Source organism: Chamaea fasciata, unplaced genomic scaffold (genome assembly GCF_029207755.1).
Source record: "Chamaea fasciata isolate MVZ Bird 193981 ecotype frontalis unplaced genomic scaffold, bChaFas1.0.hap1 SCAF_12, whole genome shotgun sequence".
Taxonomy (NCBI): Eukaryota; Metazoa; Chordata; class Aves; order Passeriformes; family Sylviidae; genus Chamaea; species Chamaea fasciata.
In genome coordinates, this window is record NW_027094097.1 from 18,640,430 (window position 1) to 18,668,024 (window position 27,595).

The 27,595-nt window shown below is 40.9% G+C and overlaps 1 protein-coding gene across 1 annotated transcript in view; it reads right to left on the minus strand.

The window, feature by feature from the left end:
* LOC136296075 (transcription initiation factor TFIID subunit 4-like) overlaps positions 1 to 27,595 on the minus strand; it is a 148,255-nt gene that overhangs the window by 28,829 nt on the left and 91,831 nt on the right. Inside the window, exon 14 of the mRNA XM_066194898.1 lies at positions 17,598 to 17,720. Coding sequence (XP_066050995.1) covers positions 17,598 to 17,720 — 123 coding nt within the window. The remainder of the gene's footprint in view (positions 1 to 17,597; positions 17,721 to 27,595) is intronic.

Genomic DNA, 27,595 nt, shown 5'->3' on the forward strand with positions numbered 1-27,595 from the left:
GGTGATTCTTGATTTTGACGGCATAATTGTACTTGACACAACTTTCACATTGAAACAATCTGACATTTTTGTTAATAAAGACAAAACTAAATATACACATCAGATAACATTTAGAGCTGCAAACTCCTTATCTAGGAGGACACATTGCCTTGCCAACCTGTAAAATCCATTGTAGAACAGTATTTTTTTCATTTAAAATGTGCAGGAGAATTTTCTATCATCTTTCACTTATTTTTGGAGGTGTATTTCAAACAATACACATTTCCCAGCCTAACCACAACGTACCACGCACATTAAAAGAGCTCTTTAAATACTAAATACTAACCAGGACCATATTTTCAGTTGGACTGCAGCCTGCTATGGTAACTTCTCTCTTCAGGTGACAAACTAGCAGTAACTGAATTCATTACAGCCTGATTAATTATGCTGCTTTCATACAAAAGAAAAAGAGACTTCAATCAGAAGTGGTAACCTTAAACAGTACCTGCGTAGCAGCATATCAGAACATCAATCCCAGATCCATGCACTTCCATTCGCTTTGAGAATTCTTAGCAATTACTTCTCCCTTACTACCACATAGCTCAGCTCAACTCCACAGCCTGAAAAACTAAAGGAAGAGGTGTTTGGAACACACCAGTTCCAGCTGACAGGATTTATACCAGTTACCAGAAATACTGAAAACCATATCTTATGCTCTCCACTTGCTTATCACAACCTAAGTACACCACCAGCCTTTTTCTCCCCAGCTGAACACAGCAGGAGTTTGGGGAATAAAAGGAGAAGAGAGGAACGCAGACAAATGTCAGAGATCTCTTTTCTCACACAGTTGACAACTTGCCAGGTTTTCATCTTCTATGTATTTTGAGACAATTTCCTGAAATGATCCAGAAGCTGAGAACCACCTGGCTATTCCCTTCTCCTAGAGCAGGCCTATCACCACAGCATAGGGATGGTACCTAGACAGCAATTCTGCTTTTGCTTGCCTGCCTTTTGTGCTTGTTAACATGCAAAGGCAAATTAATGTAAGACAAGTATCTGGCATATGTGTCTAAAACACACACTGCATAATTAAACTGAGAATGAAAACAAATCAAAGGTATATATGTTCAAATAGTATTTATTGTTCCTTTACATAAAGGAACAAGGAACTTGGCAAATTTTTCTTATGAATAAAGGCCCATCTTCACAGAGTATGGGTTATGAATAGCAATGAACAAGATAAGAGCACATGAGATAAAGCCAGCTAGAGTAAGCCACAGATGGAAGCAGAGCCAGACTGACAATGGAAGAATTCCCACCCTACCGGGCTACGGAGCGCTCTCCACACAACCGTTTAATGCCAACACACATCAGCATTTACACTAAAGGAGACACTTCAGAGAAATATTTTTAAATGCAAAGTTTGGGATATCTCTTTTTTAATATGGATAATACTCAAAGCATATATCTCTCTACAGACTTAGGTCTCTCGTGCTTAGTCTGTAACATGCCTGTGTGCTCTGCTGCTAACGGCGATTTAAAGAATTTGCTGTACCTACAGAATTGTATTATGGAGATCCTAGAGGGTATGACTAAAACTTGTTGAAATTAAGTTCTAAGGAAATGAATGTATAAATGTAGGTGACTGGTTAGGGTTTGGTTAAAGTCAAGAAGAGAAGGGTCTCCCAGGTCTGTTTCTCAGAGCCAATTGCCTGTAATAATAAATACACAGGGGTGGCTGTGGAATCAGGTGCTTTGGAGAAAAATAATAACGCATTACAAATATTGCCAATTTTTTTGCAAAAAAAGCTTCCCTGTCTCATTCAAACCCACCGTCATCCAGTATGAACAAAAACTGCAGGAAGACAGCTTAGACTGTCACACTTAGGCAAAAGGAGCTGGCACTGCCTGCAAACAAAATGCAGTGACAAAATGTCATCCCTCTTGTTCTTCACTTAGGGATGCCCCTGCATTACACTTATGGACCCAGGTTTTCACGTCTCTCTTTAATTCGGCAAAATAATGCTGCAGCTAATACCTAGCAGAACAATTTACTGTGGTTGTGGGAAAAGTATCAGATCAGCTTGCAAAATCTCATTCCTAAAAGAAAAAAAAAAAGGAAATGAAACTCAAAAATGGATTCTGTAATAAAGAGCACTTAAGGGAGATCCTCACCGTTATCCAAGTTCTGTAAACAAAACTCGGATTTTTGTCATAGATAAGAGATTTAAAATCACAGAATAAAAAGTAATCAAAAAATGTTTTGCGAATTAAAACAAGTTGTGAAATTATATTACTCACTAAATTGCTAACACATTCTTTTCATTCTTTCATTCTTAGAATGAAATGTAAAGAAAAATTCAATGGATTTATTTTCAATTATATGACTGTCTTCTTTTCAACATTTTTTCTCAAAATTTAGCCATGAAAACAAAACTTTTGTATGTCTGAACAGAGATGAATATATATACTTAATATTTTATCAATTACTATTAACCTTGCTATTAGCATAAATATTCAAAGACTTAAAAATACCTGTTCCAAAAATACATATAAACCAGCCAAAAATTAATCTTCAAAAAAAAAAGGCAGTAGACCAGAAACCTCCCTCACATTCTTTGGATTTGGCTGGCTCGACCAATCTGCTATGGCCACTCAACCAGTTAAATAAATTTCTATAATGATTTCACCATTTTAGGCTGCCTATCCGCAAGTTCTTACTGTCAACACAAATTACCCTGTGTGCTGCAATTCCCCCATCAACTGAGACAAAGTATGACTGTTGGAGTGCTCTGTCAACATGACATGCTTCTCATGGATCTGTATTCCAAACGTCAGGACGATCGGGCACAGCCAGCCAGAAGTGTCCCGTTATCAGAGCTGGGAGAACACTTCCCACCAAAGGCCACAGCCTGGGCAGGTGCAGGGTTTGCTCTGAGGTGCACTCTGCAGTTGGGGGTCAGGTCTGAGTGCGCGGTGCTGGGGTGGCTGCGGGGCAAGCGGGTGTGGGCGGCTCGGGGATTAACGGGGGACAGCACGGGGTGGCCCCGGATGGGACACCCATCCAACAGAGCCGGGACACTGCCTTTGGGCGTTGATGGGACACCCATCCCACACAGCTGGGACACTGCATTAATGGGACACCCATCCCACACAGCTGGGACACTGCATTAATGGGACACCCATCCCACACAGCTGGGACCCTGCATTAATGGGACACCCATCCCACAGAGCTGGGACACTGCATTAATGGGACACCCATCCCACAGAGCTGGGACACTGCATTGATGGGACACCCATCCCACACAGCTGGGACACTGCGTTAATGGGACACCCATCCCACAGAGCTGGGACACTGCATTGATGGGACACCCATCCCACAGAGCTGGGACACTGCCTTTGAGCAGGGACAGGGCTCTGGGCATTGATGGGACTCCCATTCCAGCAGAGCTGGGACAGTGCCCTTATCTGGGCAGGGAGAGGGCAGAGGGAGGGCATGAGAACCTACCCATGAGCTCCTCTTAGGTCTTCTTCTGGAGAAAAGTTGTAACAGAAATTCAGCACAAATCTGAAGTTTTCATAAAGGAGCTACTTACATAAACCAATTGAATGCTGGAGATAAAAACACCCCCCTGAAACTCTTAAAAACTGTAACTATCATTAAGGTATATAGAATTACACATTTAATTTAAAAAACAATGAATCTCAATATATGCACTAGTTAAATAACTCAGAAGTTACAGACAATACTGCCTCATTAAAAAACTATTTTGAAATTAGAAGGCTTACGTTAAATTCATAATTTAAATATGACAAACAAAAAAATCTAATTTTGTAGAATCAGTAGCTGGAAAAACAGTTACACAAGAAGAAACACAGCTTTGCTATCTCCCACCCACACACTCTGTACAACTTAATAAATTTACCACAGCAGTATATAATACCTAGAGAGTAAGGGTTGAAATGTAGAAAATTATGTTAAGAAGTAATTGGTCTTCATCACCACCAGGATAAAAGGCAATATATAACTTTATAGAAGTTGTATGAAGCCCACAAAATCTTGTATCCCAGTAGAGCTAATATAAGAAATGCATTTGACTGCAGACCAACCAGGATTTACAGCCCAACATAGGCTGCACAAGCTGAATTATGGATTACATTACATTTTTTTATATATGGCACTGTAGAAAAGAAACCCCAATAGGTCAAACTGACGTATTAATCACTATAGCTAAAATAAATACTATATGTGAATAATATCTACTCATGGGCCACAAAATAGATCAAGGTGGAGAATTCTGAGGACACTTGGAACATTGGAGTCTTCAGTACCTATCAACCATATCAACTGAAAGGCATTACAATGCTCATTAAACACTTGTAATTTCCACTAATTGCTGCAGACTGGGCAGACATCACACTGAAAGACACGAGGTCCATACACATCGAGATTTGATTATGGAGAGATTAGAGTTAGGACAAACAGTTGACTGTAGCCTGTATTCAAGACCTTACTCCAGACACACTTCATTAGGAATTTTCTAAAATAAAGAACTATTGCTTAAGTGATCTGGACACTCAAAACTGAATATCAATGATCTGCGGTAGAATCAAATCACCTGTTGTACTACTTCTTGTCTTCAACCAGGAGAAGCCACAGAACATGTCCCAGTACAGTTATGCTTCTTAAAATAAGGAACATTTCACAATATTAAAAAACAACTAATTGAAGATTCAAGCTCATCGTACTTCTTGAAGTAAATAAAATAATTCTTCTTCTGGATTCTCAATCAAGACATAAGACACAATGTCAAATACTTCCAAAGATGCAATTTTTATTTATTTCTTTAGAGAGAGAAAATCTATCTTCTTATTTTCTTCTGGAAACCCTTCCATATTGGTTCTAAGTTATTTAAGAAACATTATGAAAAGAGTACTTGAAATCTTGATGTATGTTTGCTCTTAACATCACTGGAAAATCATTATCACTTTGACTACTTGCACAGCTGAGAAGAACACCAGGGAAGAGTACCTGAAATTCTCCATTATTCTGTTACTTAGTAAGGCAAAAGCTACTCAACACAGCATCAAATTTATCCTGTCTCACTGTAGCTACACAGCTGAAGATAAAAACTTTTGCTAAAAGAATTTTGTGGCAACCTAAGTTTTACCAAAATGCAACACACCTATGGCTGTCAATGGTGTCCAGGGGCAGGAGGCAAGGTTGTGCAGAGTGCATTTTGTTTCCCTTTCCCTCCCTTAATTGGCCTTCAAGGTACTGAAACTGAATGCTATTCATGAAAATTACTCACAGAGATGAGAGAAGTAATTTTGGCTTGGGAGACAAGCACCAGGCACATTTTTCAAATCCATTAAGGTTGCTTTTTTAAAAATTGTTAATAGCATAAAAATGAAAACAAAATACAAAGGGAAAAAACAAGGGATTGACAAAAGCCTGCAAAAGAGAGAAATGCAGGTGGCTTCTTTCATGGATTAGGAAAAAACGTATCACAGGCCAGTGATATGGCCTGGGAAAAAATGCCCTCTGCCAACACCTCCCCAATAGATAAAGCAGGCTGCAGTGCTGCTGTCTTTTTGATCAAGAGAAGAAACCCCACACCAATGACTGTTTCCCCTGACAGACTGCTTGTCCTTTTTAATGTTACATGAGAGCACCAGCCTGAACTTCCCTCCCCTCAGAGCTCATACCACTACCACTGATTAGAGATGCTGGTCTGCCTAGGGGTACTCACTTCTTTGGCCAAGGCTGTTTAACCTGTTGTGCTCCTTGTATTCCTTGATTTCTCCTTTGGATATAGAAACTTTGTCTTTTTAATGGAACTTTTTGCTCATTCTCCTGGCAGAGCTTCCTCTAAATAGTTCAGTAATTGGTGCATCATGCAGAAGTTCAGTTCTTGTTAGGCTCCTTTCTTTGCAAGACAGTGTCATGCTCCAAAAGACTGGAGAATTATCCCTTTTCTTGATAAAACTATAGCATGGGTCAACATTATTTTCATGCTGCTACAGCACAGAAATCACTATTTATGATACCTTCTACTTTCTCAAACACAGCTGCAGAAAACCTCATAATTCTTCTCATTTGCCTTCCCATACAACCCTGCTGTTCTTTGCCCTTTTGTTTGCTAAGGTAATTATTATACCAAGAATACCACAAACAGAGTAACAAAAATCAATGAAAAGAGGTCTGCTGCACTACCTCCTTCAGACACCCCATCCACAGGCCAGCTCAAAGCTCATCAGAAAAGTTGGAGGGTGAGGTAGGGTAAGAATTCCCCAAGCAGTTCAACAGCCCAGAAGTCTGACTGTTAAGGACTGGGACTCCTAAGTGACCTATGGTTTCCATACCCAAGTTTTGTAATCATTTAACTTGGTTTTAGTTAACACCGTGAAATGTCCTTGTGTATATTCAGTCATGCTTGGAAAAGTGATCTGTAACTCGTTGGCAAAGCTACCCCATGAAACTAACGCCAGAATCCCAGGAACTCATACCAGTAAAAAAGCTATAAAGACTGTAATTTTATGCAAATCCTTGTAACTTCAGGCAGGCCAAAAAAGCGAGATTCTTCTCCAAAGACAGGAGGAGAGGAGAGAAAAAACCCAAGTCTGACTTACAAGTCATGGAGACACTCATGACAATTTTATCACCACGGTCCTTCTAGATGGTAAAAAAAAAATCCTTAAGCTGTTGCTATTTTTTAACTTCTCTGCTTCTCTTTTTGACTGTCTCTCAGGTTGTCAGTATTAAAAAAACCCAGAACTCCACCAGCTGAAGAAATCTTGCCAAGGTCGGGGAGCTGCAGTTCTGCCTGATGCCCTTCCCTCCCTATTGCACCTCCCCTGCAGGAACTGGCTGCCAGCCTGTAACTTGAAGGCAAGCAGTAACCAAGTAACTAATAAATAAGGAGTACACCACTAAAGTAAACAGTACCCCAGCTATAATTAGCTAGAACAGACAAGCTGCTGGTGGTAGATGTCTCTCCGAGTTCCCTCAGGCCCTCTCCAGCCCCCACAGAATCCCTTTAACCGGCATGCTCCTGTTTGACTCCAGGCAAAACAAAAACAAAACCCCCCTTTTTTCCTAGTCATTCACTAGAACAGAGTATGTAACAAAAGGAACACCAAGACGAAGATCCCACTCTTAGCTATTTTTACTGTATTGTCTCTTTGAAAGCAAAATACTGCCTGTAATATTCAAGACACATTGGGAAGCTTCATAAACCTGCATTCAACACACAGCGATTAGTCCCAAAGACTTCCGTGGTCAAATCGCATGAGACTTTCCAAAACCATGCCACATGACAATTTCTAGAAAGAAACCCCTGGTTTCACTATAGAAGGCAATATAGAAAATAAAGTGTTTTCCTCCACCAGAACCAGTTAGGGATCAGCAAAGCCGAGCTCATGCAGTGGGAAATGCAGGGAGATTGACAGGAACACAGCGCTCCAACAAAAGCTTATTGCAGGTAATTAATGTTCTACACGAGGCACATTACTGACTTCAAACAAACTCACCACTCTGCTTAAAGTTAAGCATGTGCACATGTCCTTGCAGGTTTGGAGCTCCAACGCTCAACTCCTCATGAATGTGGCCAAACAGGACCCACTTTGCCATCACTCCTACAAAGGAAGGATGTGCAAAGCACGCTGTTCCATTATCTGTGAACAGTTTTTAACAAAGCTGAAAAGCTCGTTTCAGCTCAAAATTTAAATATTTGAGCTCCACCTCTGAATTTTTTCGCTGGCAAATTTCAGCCAAATTCTGAAGGAGTGCGGGCAGTAGGAGACTGGTCAACACATTTGAAAGAAGGGTGAGCATTCCTTTCCAAATGAAACAGGTTATTTGCTCAAAATACTCTTACAGTTTGGAACAGACCACAGGGATTAAAATGCATCATGTTCCTTGAACAGTTGATCAAAATAAATTTGCCTGCACACACTACTGATACTGTGCCATTTCACGATGACATCACTTAGGAAGCCTGTAATAGGGACCTGCCTTTAAATTTCGTGCACAGATATGATATGCACACATGAAACATTCAGAAAGACATTCTGACTTGCAGTAAAGTCTTGGAAGATTTGCACATGGTAAAAGGAAACCATGAAAGGCCTGTTTTCATTTCTCTTTCTTACACACTTTGTTTTCAATTGGACTACTGAAAGTGAAGGGATAATTTTTTGAACACATAGTAAGACAGCAAATTCTGAATGAAATATTTATCTGCAGGGGTTTTGTTTTGTTTTCTTTTTAATTCAAGAACTTATACCTTTTTATCACCAGCCCATATTCAGCTGCACATAACGCCCAGTGCCGATGCAGAGGGGGCACCGCACTGCCATTCCATCCCACCCACACCATCCCTCGGGATGTGGCTTCGGGGGCAAGAACACATGGCCATACACCAGAATTGTGCCGTTTTGTTGAGTTTCTTCCCCAGGAAAGCAGTCGGACCAGCACTGTGGAGGGTCCTCCCACCACTGCTCACCCCACCAGTCCTCAGTAGGACTCAGCTGGGGCCTGGATGCAGCTCCAAGCAGGAACGGAGCCAAGCCTGAGCAGAACCCGAACGGAGCCCGAGCGGAGCCCTGCTGACCACAGCCGGAGCAGGCAGCACCACACGGACAATCCACTTTTTTGTGGGATCGTCCATCACTGCTTCTGCTGTCTCAGGGACAGAAAATGCGGCTGTGGGAGCACCACCACCTTGTTTTTACCCCAGGAACACCTGTGTGTCACGGCTGAGCCGCGGGTGTTGGAAAAACCCTTTTTCTGACCCAGAGATGGGGCTCCTGAGAGGCATTTTAAAGACTTTTATTCCATTTTCAGTCTCATGAGAAGGGTGAGATGGTACAGATGTTACAATTCATGCCATCACAATCAGAAGTCAAACTATTTCCTAATTACAATACATTGTAAGTGTCTTTTGGCCTATAGCTTTTGCCACAGGATACTCATGCTTCTAAGCCAATCATCTGTTAAAATACCCTACGTGGGTTTGGTACAATACATCTTTCATAGTTCTGTTTCTCCAAAATATCTAGTCTATTTGCAAGCTCATAATTTGAAACTTGTTTCTAGTTCAATTTCTCTCTCAGCAACATCTGTCCTATTCCACAGCCTTTCTGCGTCAGCATATTTTATCTCAGAGTTTGCATACAGATGTACAAGACCATGTGAGCTTTCGGTCAGGCTTTGAGAATTCTCCACAAATCCATTTCTCACACACAGGAACGGGTCCTGTTTTGGCCTCAGCCACATGGAGCTGAACCAAGGTGGGGAACTCCCTTTTGTGAGTAAATCTCCTGCTCTTTCGTGCCCTTTTGCTCTCAATATTGTTCTTCTCCTGTGCATTTCCTATCCCTCTGCCGTTTGTTTTCAGTAAATTATCTCATCCCACATTCTCTGCCTTTGTCCATCTCTCACTGGAAGCAGGGGGAGGAGGGGAATTGAAGTGGAGCAGCATATTTGGAGTTTAATTCCCACCACAGGGACACACAACTTGGACAATGGTTTGGTTCTGCAATTGACAGCAGGTAAAATAACAAGTTCTGTTCAGCACTTCTAGGTAGGGTGTTTACTTTAGAAGCTGGCAACCAGATTTCCTTGAAGTTCAAGACTGTTTGCTCAAAGGCCCAGGGTAAACTAAAAATGTTAAATGATTAATTGTCACTCTCTGTAGGACCAAGACATTACTTGACTGTCTACAAAAGAACTGGCTGAAAAAATCCAAAAATGTGCATCTTAATGCATTGTAAGTTCTTTAGACTTTTCCAAACCTTAACTTCAGTAAAAAAGGTATTAGACAAAAAGGAAAAAGATTATCCCACAAAATTTACCTAGCACTGAACAGAATCGAAGCAGAAGGAAATTAATCTATTTGATGATTCATCTGACTGCTCTAGGGAAGAATTACTTCAATGGGAAACATTGCCACCTTAAGATACAGTTATGAATCTTTACATGTACAGGGTGAAAAGTTACACCTTGAAAATTTTCTGGTCAGGTTTTAAAAATTATTTTCACTGACATCTAAAATTGTCACAGCACCTTGGGCCTTACCCTCTAAAGTCAATGGACAAACCCTCTGCAAGACCCTTCCACGCTTTCCCTTAGTCTTACTGGTTTTACTTAGCCGGAAGGAAAAAAATCTGTAATTATGAGCATCAGAAAAAAAGAGACTGCAAAATAGATTCTATCCTTCAGTGTCTGAAAATCAGGAAGACAGAGAGAAGACAACTGAAAATACAGAAAAACTCAACCCAAAACCAGCTTCCAAAAAAACCCCCAAAACGCAAACTCACATGCCCTCTGTCCCAACACATCCTCGAGGTAGCTGCCTTTTACAAGAAAAACAAGCTTCCCAGGAATAGCAGCAGAGCTCCATAAGGACTGACAAATAATGGATGAACTCTTAGCTACTCAGACCTCTTCGTGCCAAGTTCTCATTTTCTATGCTAATAAGCTGCACACACTGTATCTACAAGGGATCCAACAATAAAACAACTGCATTTATTATTACCATATTGGTAAAACTTTATTTTAAAAAATGTAGTAATTTTATTTTTGTAACCAAGGAGAAGGATTTCTATTTCTATTAAGAGAAAAAAAGAACAGAACACTATTTAAGTAAGAATGCAGTAGAAACCTTTGAGAAGCAGAGAAGAAAATGCTCTCATGGTCTCCCCTCCTGCAAGCTACATCAACATCATGCAGTCAGGTGGGACCAGTTTCCATCTCCAAATGAAGTAAAAATCAAATTTGTCTTGGCCAATAAGGAAAAATTATTAATATCATTGAACCTCTGTCAGAATATTTTGTGTTCCACAGATCAAAGGAATACACACAGCATGCAAACCTGTTCTACTAGTAAAAAAGAATGTTTTTCCTGGCACAGAGCCCACTTGCTATTTTCTTGCATTGCTGCCTGGCTTTTTCCTCCTGTGAACCGAGATCCATGCAAAAATGTTCTACTGCCTCCTGACTCAGTGCCTGTATTCCTGCCTGTTTGCAACAGGCACGGAAATGTATTGCCACACATTCACTCTCAGGTGCAATTATTAATCATCAATGTAAACATCACGTTATCCATCATCTTCAATGTCTTCCTAGTTTTACTGCTAAGACTGTAAGAAGCATTAGAGTAATGTTGGTAAGTTTTGTCTCACAAAATAAAACCAGAATTCTAAAAAATCCCAGTTTGTGTTCATCACGGACTAAAACACGGTTTGAACTAAATCTTTAAAAATGAAAACTCATCACAGGGGCAATTGATTCTTAAACTGAAATCTCATTCATTTAAGAATAAGAAAAAAAAGGTGCAATTACTAATTAGGATAACATCTATAGAGTATTTCAAAAAAGTGCTTTTGAAATAGATATCAACATGTTTATGATGAACTGTTATAATGTTTAGTTGATTTTGAAAGCAGGAAATAAAACAAAACAGAAGTAAAAGACAAGTTGAAGCCAAATTTGAAATTTTCCAAGATTTATAAAGTACTATGCATGTAATTCCATTTAAGAAAAGTAAGGACAGACTCCTTTCTTCTGTCTCCTTGAAAACTCAAGCTCATAAATTTAAGTGATAGTTTTGGGATACCTCAAATGAAATCATAACTGTCAGCAGCAGTGACATCCTACACCAAAGCAGGTCTGAGAGAACACTGCACTTTATCATGTTCAGTGAGACACAGAGCAGAGTGTGCTTGAAAAGGTAATGATACAACAAACCATAAAAATTCCTCCTGTTCTGCTCTTAGTCTACAGGCTTAAAAGCACAAAAAGAAAACTTTAACTTCTTGATCCATAAATGCTTGCAAAAGGTGTTCTGCTCCATTGTATCTCTTTCACGTAACTCAAGCTTAACCAGTGTAAAGAGGCGTTAGATTCCAGTGCTTTCTAAACATATCTGACCACTTTAAACTAGGAGGAATTTATCAAGAGCCAACCATACAGTAGGAAGACCAAGCTGAGACTTGAGTTGTTGAACAAGTTGTTCCAAGGATCTTTGAAAGTGGATGCCATAAAATAAACTTTAGTTCCAGAAAGGTGAGGCAACAGCCTAAAGATCTGCTCAGAGAACGGCAATGCTGATGATTGGTGTTTTCCCCCAAAATAAAAGACTATTCCTTGGTTCTAGTTCTTTTGGGTCTGTCAGGAGCAGTTATAGCTCATATATTGGCTGATTCATGACCTTCTAAAGTGGGTGATAGTCACTGAGTAGAAACTTTGGACAGAAGCCAAGGCACAACCCTCCTGTAACAGAGACTTCTGCAGGACTCACTACACACCTCTTAGTGTTTAAAAGGGCAAGAAAGGAAGGAAACAAGGCCAAGTTTTCCAAGAGACAGCTCATGTCTAACCCATTCCAAAGAGAAAATTACCTATTATCCTGATTTCTTCTTAATATTGTTAAAATATTGACAATGGATTTGAGGAATAATTGCAGTTGTTGCTGAAATGTCCATGGATAACCCAAGCATGAAGTGAGAATGTCAGCTGAAATGGTAAAATTAATCACATTCAGTACTGCATAACCAAAAAGAGACTGCAGTCAAAAGCACTTTTTTCCTGCTATAGCACATACCCAATTGCTTCCCACATAATCCTGAATCCATCCTTATATTTCCACTTAGAAACCAGGAGTTACTAAAAGTATAAACACCTCATAGACAGCAACGTTAAGTCACTTCTCTATGTCTGCCTCTGGTACAACACAGATTTCCAAGTCTTAAACCAGAACCTTAATCATGTCTTGTACAAAACCTAACATGAAAACAGCTTTAAAATACTCAAGTTATACTATCTGAAAGATTATTTTAATTAAAAAAATGTGGTGCCTCGTACCCAAAATACATCTCACAATCACTTGAGTAATTAGCTTTTCTCTACACAAAACATCTCTGTTTAACTGTTAGTTTTGGGACTTTCCAGGTCTGCATGAACATTTTCTTTCTTGCCTGATATAATGGCTGGAATATACTGGATGAGAAAACACACAGAGTATCAGATCTCCCTTGAGCACTGGCCCAACATATGGTCCTGCACATTTTGAAAGATGGTGTTTGGGATAGTTTGCTGAATATTCTTAAGATGACTGCTCTTCTGCTGTGTGAGGAAGAGGGCTTTTTCTTATCCCTAAAATGACTGTCTTCAATAAGCGGTGATTCACTGAACTAGCCCTGAAGCTGCCTTTGCAAGCTCAGTATTCAAAAACCATCTGTGCCAGCAAGTACCAGGAGAGGGCTTTCACTCGATATTTAAACAAATTATACCCTCAGATATTTCAAACATATACTCTGTATTTATGTATTTTGGGATACTAGCCATAAGTCTTGATGAAAAGCCGAATTAGTTAATTATTATTATTGTTATTATTATTATTAAATATGGAAAATATTTGTATTTAACCTCTGTACTTTAATTTCATAATAAAACATGAGGGACTTAAAAATATGCAAATTCTGCATTCATGCCACCTTAGCAGTATTATATTTATAATATTTATAATATTGTATTTAGCTTGTATGGCTACCTGACGTAGTCCTGTGATGGCTAATCCTTTTTTTGAAGCTTTAACTCATACAATTACGTGAAAATATCTATTTCATAAACAAACCAAAATTTTAATTCTAACTCTTAAACGCCTTATAATTCAAGAAAAAATACCACTGAAAATGTGAACAGATTCAAAATCAAGCAAAAAGCAACTAAGGTAAACAAAAGCAAGGCAAACCTTGTATTTAATCTGACGTTAGAGAAGCTCAGGGATGCTAACTGAAGAGCTTCAGTGCTTGCTGTCCTGAATGTTGTAACCAGTTTGTGTCACCCACTGCTGAGTGCCAAAATAGCATCATAGGACCACAGCACAGATCAGACCTGGGCAGCACTGCTGCTAAACACAGCAGTGGGCCAGGATCCTGAGATACCTAACTTGATAATCACAAGCTAAATTCCAAAAAGCTGTGACTTTAAAAGATGTTTTCCAATAATTTTTGTCTGGTATTACAAAAGAAATAGAAAACCTCTAAAAAATTCCACAAATGCAGTATTTTCAACCCTGCCTGGCAGAGAAACTGAATCCTTCCAAAGGTATCTCGCTTCTCTTTACCTCTTCTCCTTCACTCTTGATCTAAAGCACATTATAATAATAAGCAGGCTGAATTACTGATGAGCTGCTGGCTGCTACAGAGGCAGCTGTGTTTCTAGCAGATCATCTCAAATAAGAGCAGACACGAAAGGTACTAAAAAGGAATGAATGAAGCGCAGGTGATCTCACATTTGCTGTCTCTGTCTGGTTCTAAGTGCTTTTTCCAGTGTTCACTGGGCTCTAGGCCAAACTACTTCAACAAGCAAAGCAGGAACTATTCACTTTTTACTGTTGTTAGATCACTCTTCCCATCTCATGGACTGGAGATGGGTCAGCCCAGGGTACAAGAGCCAGGGCCAAGCTAAGGGAAGGGGCAGCAATGCAGGGATAGGGACAGGGGTCACAGTGACATTAGCCCAGGCCACTTGGTGTTGGTGGCCTGAAACCAGTCATTCACATGGTAGCAGTGTTATTTGGGAACACCAAGCCCCTGCTCATCCACTGTTTTACACAATATTTTTCCCATGGTTTGGAAAGGCATTTTTTAATATGGCTGCACGTAGAAGCAATTTTTTTAAAAAATGCAAAAATAACCTCACTCCAGAACTGCTGATTTTCCATGTCCCCAGGTTAAAAAAAAAAAAATTAGCTGTTCTACTCCAGAAAAGACAATTGATGGGCCTGATCTTGATAATTTATAATAATCCTGCCATCCAAAAAGAAAGGTCTATTTAGCTATGGCTTGAAAACAAACAAACAAGTCCAAATGAGCTCTGGCAGTGCGAGACACAGTTTAAAGAAAATACTCTCAAAACTAAGCGCTGGTAGAAAATACTTACAGTTATTAACACAAGCTTTTCCACATTTCCTAAAGCTGTAGAAGAGCTATTTCTCTCTATGTAACAAACAGTACTTCAATACTAATCTTTTCCATCAACTTCTTGTCTTAAGTAGAAAATCCATCACTACTCCTAAATTAACCTCCTGCTCAGATGAAAAGAGAATTATCAAAAAGATCCAATTTCCAAAAATAAATGGTTAGTATTTCTGTTAAACCAAGAAGCTGGACTGAAATCCAGCACTGCTCACTGAAAAATGACCAATGCAACTAAGTCTAAGTGTCAAACAAGAGTTAGTTCAGAAAAGTGGAAAATAAAGAAAAGGAACATGCCAGGTTGGGATGATTTGTAAATGAGACCTCTTTGGATCAGTAAACATGCAGGGTCCCAGCTGCAATAAAAGCAGACACGCAATCAAAAAAAAATCAGTGAGGAGACTAGCAACTTCAATGCAAAAACTGTATTTTGACCAAAAAAAAAGGGCAGGTCAAAAAAGCTCTGGCCAAGTCAGACCTAGCAAGCAGAGATTATCAGTGGCAAGGGCTTTAAGCAGCTTAGAAATTGCTGGGGGAAATCAGAGTGTCACAGACCACAGAGGAGGTCGGATATTTGAAGGTGGAATTGGGCTAAGGGGGTGTTGGTACCGCAGAATCACAATGATGTTTATAATCTCCAGAAACCCAAAGAAGAAGTATCAGACAGTGTTAGACAAATAATACAACGTTCCAGTACCTTTTTACAGTGAAACATTTCGGAGGAGTTGAGTTTATTTCTGCATAGCAGCCCTAATAAGCTCAGAAGAATACCAGAAAGGGAGTTTCTAGGAGCTAAGCTGTGTGACACAGCTCCTTAGGTCCTATTCCCTACAAAAGACATTGAGTTGTGCAGATACAGTTTCCAAGACTTTGAAATCAGCTTCCAGCCAGCCATCTATATGAGCCGGCCAGGATGGTTAGAAGCTAGGGGAAGAGGGATGGGAGCAATTCCATCTGAACTGGCACACAATTCATGGCTCCAGGAAATCCATGGATCGGCAAAACCTTCAAGGATAGTTTGCCAATTGAACAATATGGCTGTTCAGCAAAATTTGGGCTAGGAGAGCAGCAAAAGGAAGCAAAAATATCCAGAAGCCTTTGGAATTTGCCCCAGACCTTCATTTTTCCTTGAAGCACCATAGCAAGAGAACAAGGAGCTTCTAGAGAGAGAGGGAAGCTATCCATCACAATCCATTCAGATATAGAGCTCTGATTAAAATGCTTCACTCACTGAAGTTGACCACAATTTTGCTCATCAAATTACTAATATTTACAATATAATAATTTTCTTAAAGGAACAATAGACAATAGAAATTAAATTCTGTTCCTTAGGAGAAAATATTGCTTTGGTGAAGTGTTAAAATCTGAAGGGATCCATGCATTATTAGGAGGCTCAAATTACTTCTAAGTGAGGGAAAGCCAAAGCTATGACCACCCAGCTGAGCTTCTAATGGAAGCTTCTTTGGGCCTGTTGCTGTGAGATTTGTTACAGGTGCATGTGAAGGAGAACAGGATTCTTTACTGAATGTAAGATAAAGGAGGGAGACTGAAAGGAAGGAAATAACAGGACAACACAAAACCCAGGAAACTCCCTCAGTCTGAAACGGATTTTACCAGAAATGGGAGCAACTCCTACGTATCTGAAGTCCTAAGTCAATTTTAGAGTATAAACAAGATCCACTTCTGTTCCTAGCTCAGCTAATTCCCTAGCACTAATCTTAGCACACGAAAAGAGAGAGAAGTCAGATAAAAGCTATCCAAAATGGGAAACAAAAAGGCCTTTGGAAATTCCTGGCATTTAGACAGTCAAATGTCTGAGCCAAAACTGTTAGTTTAGTTATTCAAAACAAAATGTTTGCATTTTCCTCAGAACAGGCATGTAATAGGGAGAATTCCTCTGACTCCACTGCGTGGGCAGACTCAGCAGAACGAAAAGCAGCCCAAGTGTATCTGTACTAAACAACACAGTGCTCTTCCAGAGCCACCCACAGCACTGCCACCACATCACCCTGCTTCTCCACCTTGCTTAATATAGATCAGGCTTCTGACAATTTTACATTTATTGCACGGCACAGCTATTTCTCCACTTAAAATAACAGGGGAATCATGCTAATGAACGCGATACTATTTCTAGAGCACAGGACTCTTATGGAAATTACAATTCGGGATGATTGTAGACTCATCTTTGCAGTGGTGGGGGACACCTTGACATTCTGGAAGAAGTTTATACACACATTTATCACAAACCCACACTGGTATTACTACAAGCTCTTGGTTCAAACTGTAAGTAAGACTACAGTTATGGTTTTTCAGATACTTCTTCATTCCCTACTCTTTCTGGGTTTCTTTCAGATTATGCAGAGGAGAAATCAGATAGAAAGGCAGCGAACAGTTTAAGACCTACACTTCAACATTTAATAATTTTAAAATATTCTTTAATTATCTGGTGAAAGTTCAAAATCGAAAACACAACTAAAAGGAGATGCCGCTTTAAGTGTGGCGAGATCGGCTGGACCCCCAGTGCTGACGTGCGCTTCCAAACGACAGAGCTCCCCGAAAGCAGCAGCAGGAGCAGCCCTGCTGTCCCTCCCAGGCTCGGAGGGAGTGGTTCCCTGCCCTGGGTGCACACATACCTCTCCTCCTACGGCCAGCAGGCCGGGTGCATCCAGCTTCCGTTTCTTGCGGGGACCGATGGCCGCCAGCGCCGTCAGGTTGGCGTCCCTCTGCCTCATCTGGGCCAGCTCCTGCTGCTGCATCTGTCAGACAGGGAAACAACAGCTTCAGTTCTTATTCTGTTCCCAGGCCAAAAAGTTATCTTCAGACCTGCAAGCATGAGGTAGGAGTCACACGTGAGCAATCCCTGAGAGCATTTTACTGCTCCCAGTAGTATTTTAGCAGCCTGGCCATGGAGGAATAATGAAGGAATAATGAAGGTACTGAAGTTCTCGTGACTTTTCACAGGATTTCTGCTTCCAAATATCTCAACAGTTTCCATAAACCACCATCCTTTTCATTAAAAACTGCCTTCGCAAGTACTATGTACTAACTACACACCTCCAGACTGATACGAAGAATGTAAATACAAATTCAAATCTTTAAAAAACCTTGGGTTTTAATCTTCTATTTATTTAGAAGATTTCAAACATAACTGCTTTTCTTTAAAAAAATCTAAATTAATAAAATATCTCTATCTAAATGCCAGCCAAAGGTAATGCTGACAGAAAACCTTTACAAACTGAACTTACAAGTGCTTTCTGGGCTTAGGCTTTAGGTAAGAATACATTTAACTAGTTTGAAGAAGCTGCCAGCTGCATTATGTAACAATATAGCACACCACAGAAAACAGGAGAAAATGCTCTGGCCAGCAGGGAGGTAAGATTGCATATCCACTATATACTGTATAATTCTTTCAGAGTGTTAATGATAAGTGTCATTTTCTCAGGAATACAAATATTTTAATAAATATTCTAATCAATACCACACAAGAACAATTGATGAGGCGACACAGTACATTATTTTCATTAGACAAACGCATTCCTAGCTCTTAGCAATAAGTCTTACTAATATCAAAACTTTGGGTTTGCAAAATCCATCAATAAACTGAGAGGAGGTGTTTGCTTTCTAATCCCACTGATGTCCCTCTGTTCCCGCTTCAGCAGCGGCGCACAGAACAACACCACCTGGAGAAATTCAGTGGTGGTAATAAAAACATTGCATGATACAGGCACAATCCTTCATTAAAATGCAACTGAACTGACAAGCAGAGTGTCTCAGCCATTACCTACCTACACATGATCTGCACATACAAGCAGGGCCTGAACTACCCCACCCAATGTTAAAAGGAAAGGAGGTTTAAGCAAAAAAGCGCCCTGAAAACGTCCACCTCTGTCCACCTCTGCCCGGAAAAAGCAGATCCACCTCACGGCTCCTCTTCAGTGCGTTCTCAGAGTGGCAGGTGACCCGGAGAGCCCCGGGAGGGCGGCAGGTGAGGAGAGCCCGGGAGGGCGGCACGTGACCCGGAGAGCCCCGGGAGGGTGGGCAGGTGACCCGGAGAGCCCGGGAGGGCGGCAGGTGACCCGGAGAGCCCGGGAGGGCGGCAGGTGACCCGGAGAGCCCGGGAGGGCGGCAGGTGACCCGGAGAGCCCCGGGAGGGTGGGCAGGTGACCCGGAGAGCCCGGGAGGGCGGCAGGTGACCCGGAGAGCCCGGGAGGGCGGCAGGTGACCCGGAGAGCCCGGGAGGGCGGCAGGTGACCCGGAGAGGCCGGGAGGGCGGCAGGTGACCCGGAGAGCCCGGGAGGGCGGCACCGAGGAACCCGAGGCAGCGGCACAGGGCCCGGAGCTGGGCAGAGCACTCGGCTGTGGCCGCAGCAGTGCCCAGCACGGACGGGCAGGCACTGCCCTGCTCCTGCTGCCCACACTGCTGCTGGTACAGCCCAGGTGCCATCGGCCTCCTGCCCCCTTGGGCACACCTGGGCTCATGCTCAGCCGCTGCCAACCACCACCGAGCTGGAACTGGGAATGCTCTGCCTGGAGAGCAGAAGGCCCCAGGAAGACCTCGCTGTGGTTTTCCAGCGCCTGAAGGGAGCTGACAAAAAAGACAGAGAGGGACTTCAGACAAGGGCCTGGAGTGACAGGACGTGAGGGAACGGCTTCAAACTGAGAGAGTGTGGATTTGGATTAGATACAAGGAAAAAACCCTTCCCTGGGAGGGTGCTGAGTTCCTGGCACAGGCTGCCCAGGGAAGCTGTGGCCACCCCACCCGTGGCAGTGTCCAAGGCTGGACAGGGACTGGAGCAACCTGGGACAGTAGAAGGTGTCTCTGCTTGGCAAGGGGTGAACCAGATGATCTGCAAGATCCCTTCCAAACCAAACTATTCTGTATTTTCACGTTCTTCAGAAAATTGAATTCAGCCATTTAGAGTTTGAAACCGCATTTTTCACACTTTTATGCTATATACTTTGCAAGAGCAGTTCTTATCATAACTTCAGCATAACATTATCTAGAAATATGTATCTCATCTACAGGGTAAAGGAATTTCCTAAATACAAAACTGAAATGTAGAAAGATATCTAAATAATAGTGCAAAGGTCTATACATACTTCTCTTTGCCAACTCATATTAGGTTTTTAGCTCAAATATCTTTGGCTCTCTTCCAGATTAAATGCCAGTTAGACAGAGCTGCCCGCTTACCCTTTCAAGGTAGATAGCAACAGTGGTGAGCTCTAATCATTTACAAAGGTCATGATCGGAAGCTAGCCCGTAAGCAGTCATTTAAAATTCGATTGATCCCTATTTGTAGTCAGGGAAAGAAAATGGACATTTCAGCTGTATTGTAATTATGAGGCTTCAAGGCAACTGTAAATAGATGTGCAAATCCAGATACTGGCAAATACCTTGGAGAAGAAATTATTACTACAGTATAACATATATCCAGGAAAGGTTGAAGATAAAACTGCATATAAAAAAAGATCAATCATCTTTTTGCTAATTTGCCTTGCTTGCCAGCCTACAAGGGTTATCACAATTATCAGAAGTCTGATGAATATTTAAGCAAGGGCCAACTGGCTTAGAGTGATCTCAGACGAAGTTGTCAAGCTTTGCAGAATAAGAAATTTTGCACTGGAGTAAGTATTCGTTTCCTGGGAGGCGCAGGTCAGAAATGCAGTCTGATAGATAACTGGTATCATGCAAAGGTTATATGAATATTGTATCAGTATCTTATCCAAAGTCACCATTTGCAAACCCACAGGAAGCTAATACTTACTTGGCTCTCCGCTACTTGTACTACACTATACCCTGGCTGTTTCCACATGGAATATCAGCACAGTGTTCCTCTTGTTGGGGTGCTTTGAGCATGTACATTGTAAAGCAAAACATGCCATTTCTCTGAATATCATGTAGTGGGATAAATCTTGCCCTCACTTTGAAACCTGAGAACCGGTGCTGTTTTACCAAGAAAATATGGAATAGCTTCAAGAGTCTGCAGAAAGGTTTGCACTCATCTGTTCCTTACGTTCTTTGTCCTTTCTTTTTTAATCAATGAGAAAAACTAAAGATGGCTCTTGATATCATAGTACTAATTTTGACAAATGCACAAGACTATCCACTACCTGTAACTCATCACCTGACAAGACACCTGGCTCAACAGACAGAGCAAAGGAGCTGGGCTCTGTTCTACCCACACTGGGTGGATCCTGGTAAGACTTCGTTCTTCACCTCCCTGTGCCTCTCACCCCACATCACTCAGCTTGTCTGTGTCTGCAACAGGCTCTCCAGATGAGGATCCTCCTCCACTACGTGCCTCACTTATCATCAAGCCCGACTGGGCTGAATAGACATTACTTTAATACAAATAAGGAATACGCTGCCAGGTACAGAAGATCCAGACAAAACCACAATACAGTTTCTGATACTGGTTTAACAGCACACACTGTGGTAAACTACAGCAGGAAAGAAAAACCTTATGTAACCTTCATGAATGCTGATCAAAAAATTTCTAATACATCAAACACATCATCAGTGAGATCACAGTATCCTGATGTTTTATAACATAGCAGCTGAAGTGCTGAAAATAGTTGATAAATACTGTATTGCACAAATTTTCAACAATCTTTCATAAATTATCACCGGTGGTTTTTTAGGTTTTCTTTAAAGCTCATCTGAAAGCAGAGAATCATAAAATTACATTTAAAAATAATCAGCAGAGTTATGATCCTGATACTGATTCCCAACAGAGGCCTTCATCTTGCAGAGGTCAGTGTATTCCAGCTGACAGAGAGCATCTCTGCACACTATAAACCATGAATCTGCTTACATGAAAACATCTTTGCAGTTTATGGAGATACTTACTAGCAAGACATTTGGCCAGACCTTATTTAACATCCCAGACCACCCTTTAACACCCGACCATTGTTGGCTTCTTCATACCCCTGTTCCAACTTTATCTGTTCTCCAAGTCACATACTTCTGTTTTTCCATAGCCTACATCAGATTACCTGCACCAGTCTCTTTCCTACCCATCATCTGCCCTGTGAATTCTCAGCACTAAGAAGAAAATCAATTGAATGTCACCATCTTCAGCGTTCTGCAATTACTCTTAGACATACCTGTACAACTAAAGCTACTTAAGCATTTTACTTTACTTGACCAATTATATTTTCAAGTTAACAAAGCAGCCTGTTATTACAATACAGTTTATCTTCTAACTAAGCCAGTTACTAATTTGTGGATATTTAAGCAAATGAAGCACCTGTTACTATCTGTACATCCTGATAATTTCCTGTTACTTAACATGATTTACCAGAAATTAATCTCACTACATCAACCAACAAGATGCAATCGTTTGATAGCTGCATTCACTCACACTCTCATTTTCATACTGGGCTGCTGATGCAGAATCTTTCTCTAACTTGCCTTTATCACAAATAATATGGGTATACTTATCAATAGCATATTACAATTTCTGCCCTCTGGGAAGAAAGCAATGTTTCAATTCAGAACCACACTCATTAACAACAATTAACTTTTTTGAAAGCAAAAACATTTATCTAAAACACAGACAAATATTCCAATATATTATACAAGAAAAATGCTTACAAATTAGATCCCATTCCTTGCTCCTTATCATTTTTAGCATGCCATTTACTTACTGAGAGGTCTTTCATTTGATAAAAAGTACACCATCAGAGCAAAGCATTATTTTGAGTAACAAAATTTTCTTGTGATGGTGGCACAGCATTAAAACCACAGAAAGAACACTACTTCACCACTTTAATAAAGTGCAGCTAACCACAGAAGTTCTAAAACTTTGGTTTGTTTTCTGTAGGTCATTTTTTGTTATGATACATTTAGGTATTTAAGAAAGAAGTGCCACAAGCCATATGCCACAAGGAAGACAGCCATATGTCTATGTGAAGTATTAACACCAGATCCTAAAAGCTAGGTTTAGTAATTTCCAAAAACCAAGAATGCACTTATTTGTCAGGCAAAACCCAGGCAAACAGAAGGGAGCTTTGTCTAAAGCAGAGATGTAGATAAAATATGGGTATGAGCTGTAGCTGCTAAGGACTGAGAGAAATTTCCTCCCATGTAATCAGAAAGCAAGAGGATGGCTGAAACTCTTAAAAATTCTAGTCTACATACAAATACCTTCAAAAATTAAAGGGAGAAGAGAGAGTGAGATCACACGAGAGAGGGAAAGGTCAAGGAGGTGTTTCTGTGCCTACGGGCAGAACTCAGGGATGTTTTTTGGCCTAGAAGGAAAATAACCCAGTGACAGAGACGCAGAGATGATTGTGAAGATAAATAAGAAGAGCGAGCTTAAGGAAGTAGTCATGTATGTTTAAATACTGCCAATACAGGATTTGGGAAGGGAATAGAAGGAAGTTCTAAAAGTAAGTTTCTGTAAGTCACAGAGCCAACTCAGCCCACCAGGATCTACATTTTATCTGTTTACAATTCCCAACTTAGTTTAGAACTACCACCTAAGAAGAAACAAGAGGAGGCTCCCAGCACCACAGAAGCTATAAATATCAATGGCATTCATGGGTGAAGACAGGCAGCAGTGAACCCTGAGCAGGAAGCTGGCAACGGCAGGTGCTAAATGGCAGAAATGTTTGATGAAAGCAAGATCATATAAACAATGATTTAAGCATTGATTTCTAGCCAATAGGCATCAATGGAAATCCCTCCTAATTCTGTATGAGATGGATGGCTTAATTCCTGATAACAGGGTCATATGCTGCGAAAAACGTGTCTTAATTGATGGTTCTGTAACATGTATCTATCAGTCTCGGACAGTGATTACACCCCCTGGAAAAACATCTTTTCTGCTGAGGAGTGCCTGAAATGCGGAACCATTACACATGTCCTAAGATGCCCACAACAGAAGGTGCAATTAAAAATGAAACTCATTAAAAATGCTGGCAGGAACCTCGAGAAGTGCGGGACAATGATGAAGAAGGATGGGTGCCTCAGTGAATTTCAGGGAGCCTTGCAAAGCAGCTCGTGTGTGCAGCAGGCCCGTGCTGTCCTCCAGCCCTGCTCAGGAGCTGAAATCTCTCAGGGTGAGCACAGCTCCACTGCCTGGTAAGGAACTGCTCCAAGTCCTGAAGTGTACAACTGGCACTGCAAAAATCCCACCCCAGAGAGGTTTCACCTGTGTAACAGCAGGTCCTACACCAAACACATTCTGGGAGACTTCTAGACATTCACAGCTCTGACAAACTGTATCCAATTTTCTTCGGTGCAAAGCTGGATGCTGCTCCTGCACAAGTGTTCTCCCACAAGTCAGTAAAAGCTCCAGCTGTCCCTTGCAATGGCTGCACATCTGTCTGAACCAGATCAAGATTTTTCTTTACTGTGAAAGGTATTTGTCTGTTGGGTTTTGGTGGGGGCAGTTTCTTCTTTTTTTTCTTACCCACACGCTTTTAACAGCAGTTGAAAATTATTGCATAGCGTTAGGAAAAAAATCACCCTGGGCAAAGAGCAGGCTGGGAAGGTTTCAGCCTCAAGATGACTGTTTCTCAAAATAATGAGCATCTGAACACAGTTCTGGAATCTTAACTGGGGTACTTTGGACCAAGCATCTTTCTTAAAAAAGACATTTCTGTTTATTACATCTAATTTCATTATGTTTTACAAGTTCACTCAAATTTTCCATTTAAATGTGCCCTATTCCTTTCAAGACAATGCATCAAACTGATACAGAAAATGCCAGGTGCATACTGCCTTTCAATTTTATTTTTCCCTGAAATAAAAAACCTTAATTGTAATTTTCCCCAGTCTTAAAAGGGGATTTTTAAAACAATTATCCTTATATCTACGATTTTATCCCCTTACTACTCAAGACTACATACTGTCTGAACCAGTTTATATTTATTTATTTATTTATACATATATTATAGTCACAGGTTTAATTTTCTTGGAAGTATCCTTACCAGCTGACTCATAATTTATAAAAAATCAAAAGCATGAAGAATTTGAGATTTGATTTTAAAGTCTTGCAATTTTTTAACATACTGGGTTGCATTTTTGTACAGGAATGGATTTTTTTGTCTTTTCAGTAACTTTAATCATTACATCCCTTCACTCCTCAGAATCTGTTGTTTGAGCTCCAGTACAATTTCTCTGCTTTTGGTTATACTATTCCTCAAACAATTTATCTGCAGTAGCACCAGTTCCGGGCTGTCCTATGCTAAGCTGGAGACACATCTGTTTTAAACCTTTGTATTTGTTAGGTCCTGTAATAGTGTGGCAGATTTGCCAAGCCAAATATGAGCAAAGCCCATTTGAGCAAAGGGTTTCTGAGGCACAGACAACTGGCCAGGGTCAGCACCACCAGAGCTGGCAACTTATTGGAATGTCAGTAACTTACCTGCAGCGAGATCAGAAAAAAAACTCTGAAAAAGAATTCCCTAAGATCTGTTCTTCTGTTATTATCAGTCTTAATCAACTGTGGACAATCACAAATCTTCAAAGGTGCTCCTCAAAGGACACCAGACAGCATCAGTATGACTGGGAAGACCACGAGTCCAAGAGCTCAGTGGCTTTCCTCAGGGGCTGCTCAGTTCAGGAACATCCTCACTCCCAGGGCCTGGAGAGAAAGATGGGATGAGGTATTTTCCCAGGCCCTCTGTTCATCTATGTGGGGGTTTACTATCCCCCCCAGATTTCCAGGATCTTCCCCTTTTCTCCTGAAGACAGGACACTGTGTGAGGACTCAAAGGGATGTTTTAATCAAGATCAGGGGATACAGAACACAGAGAAAGCCTGTGTGGAGGTCAGTCATGTCAAGAGTTACAGACTGAAGTAATAAGAGCGGGAACCTCTTGAGCTGTGGTTTGGGACAACTGACAGAAACACGGGCACATGGGAGGATACTTAACAAAGAGTTTGCTTTTTTAAAATCATGCACTGGAAAATGTGAGTGCAAGCAGTAACTCCCAAAGGCTGTGCTGCCCTCCGTAACACAGTGCTCAATGCCGGACTAGAACGTGAACCAACCGCTCTGCTTTTCACATGCAATAAACCTTTCTGAAAATACCCTTTAAAGAATCTTCCATTGCGTCTGAGCAATACAACAGCTATTTGGATGGTGAGAACTGTCCATGGCTGCTGCAACTTTGTGTTAGTGCTAGGGGAGTCTGATCAGGAATTTTATCCGCACCATCTTCTCTGTGCATCAGGAGTTTCAAGCAGAGCACGACCTTTTGTTACTTTCATTTCTGTCCATCTCTGGCACACACTTGAAATCTGAATTAATTGAAAACCAGTACACCAGAATTGCACCAAGAAGACGAAGGAAGTTCTTAGCTGGTCTATCGATGGAGCCAGCTGAAGGCTGAGGCACACAGGAAGATCTCATCTTCCTAGTGAAGAGTGACAGTATTTCATACCGTAAAATCTCACGTCAGCCTGAAGCATTTTCCCCCTTTATTTCCAAATATGTATTTCTATGTTTTTTGGTAAAATTTCTCTGGCTATATGCCGTCAGCACAAAACTTCAGAATAGCAGAAATTTTAAGTGGATTTAAAATAGCAGTTAATCAGAAATTCTAGGAAGAGGCTTTATTAACTAGATTATTCCAAAAGAAAATGCCCAGATTTTGATACCAGTCCTCTAGCATTCTTATGGGAAATCTGCATCTTGAAACTGCCAGCCTCATTTGAGGAAATGAGGCAAATGTAGCAATCTACTAAAAATCATTTGGCTGTAATAAGTAATTTTAATCAAATAGTTAGGGAGAACGGCATTGGAGTTAATGTCTGAAGTGTCATAAACAGATGGGAAATGTGCAGTGTAGCGACTGGTTGTGCACTTTTAACGCAATATCCTCTTCTGCAGCCTGGATTGTGGTTTGATCAAGTCTAAGTGACATGACAAAAACAAATTTAATTTATTCTGAAACTATATTCAACTAAAGAATACACAATAGAGCAAGTATGCTACTCTGCTGGAAAGCGAGGTTTGAGGCACAGCAGAACACCGGGAACAAAAATAGCCACACGCCCACCACCTTCTTCCCCTTAAAAAGTTGTGGGGGTAGTGCTGGGGGTTCACTTGTAAAATGGAACTTCCACTGGGGATGCAAAACAAGCTGGAATTTAAATAATCTACATCTTTTCTATTTTAGATTTAGCTATAGCAAACCCGCCACTGCTCATTTGTGCTGCAGATCAAGGGAACAACGCACCACAGTGTGGGGACAAAATATTTCAAGCAATTTCTCAGACACTGACAAGTAGTAAATTAGGGAATCTTGTAAGTACAATACAGTAGTCATCCCCTTCTATTGATCACATATAATTTACATCTTACAAAGATGTGAAATCTTGCATTCTCACTCCACAAGGAAAATCTCAATGATTTATTCATTTCAAATAAAAAATAGAAGGTAGATGAGAAGAATTACTTCACAGGCTGTAGCTTTCTCAGGGCACTAGTGCTAGGCTCTTCTTTCGCACTGCCCGAAGGGCCTTTGTGTGCAAGTCCCTCTAATTAACAAGGTGAATCATGCAGCAGTTCCCTAATTAGTGAACATGACAAGCCAATGGAAACAAGCAGACAGACCTGGCGTACAGATATGGTCAACAAAAGGCACAGCAATACACCATTAAAAAATGCCTATT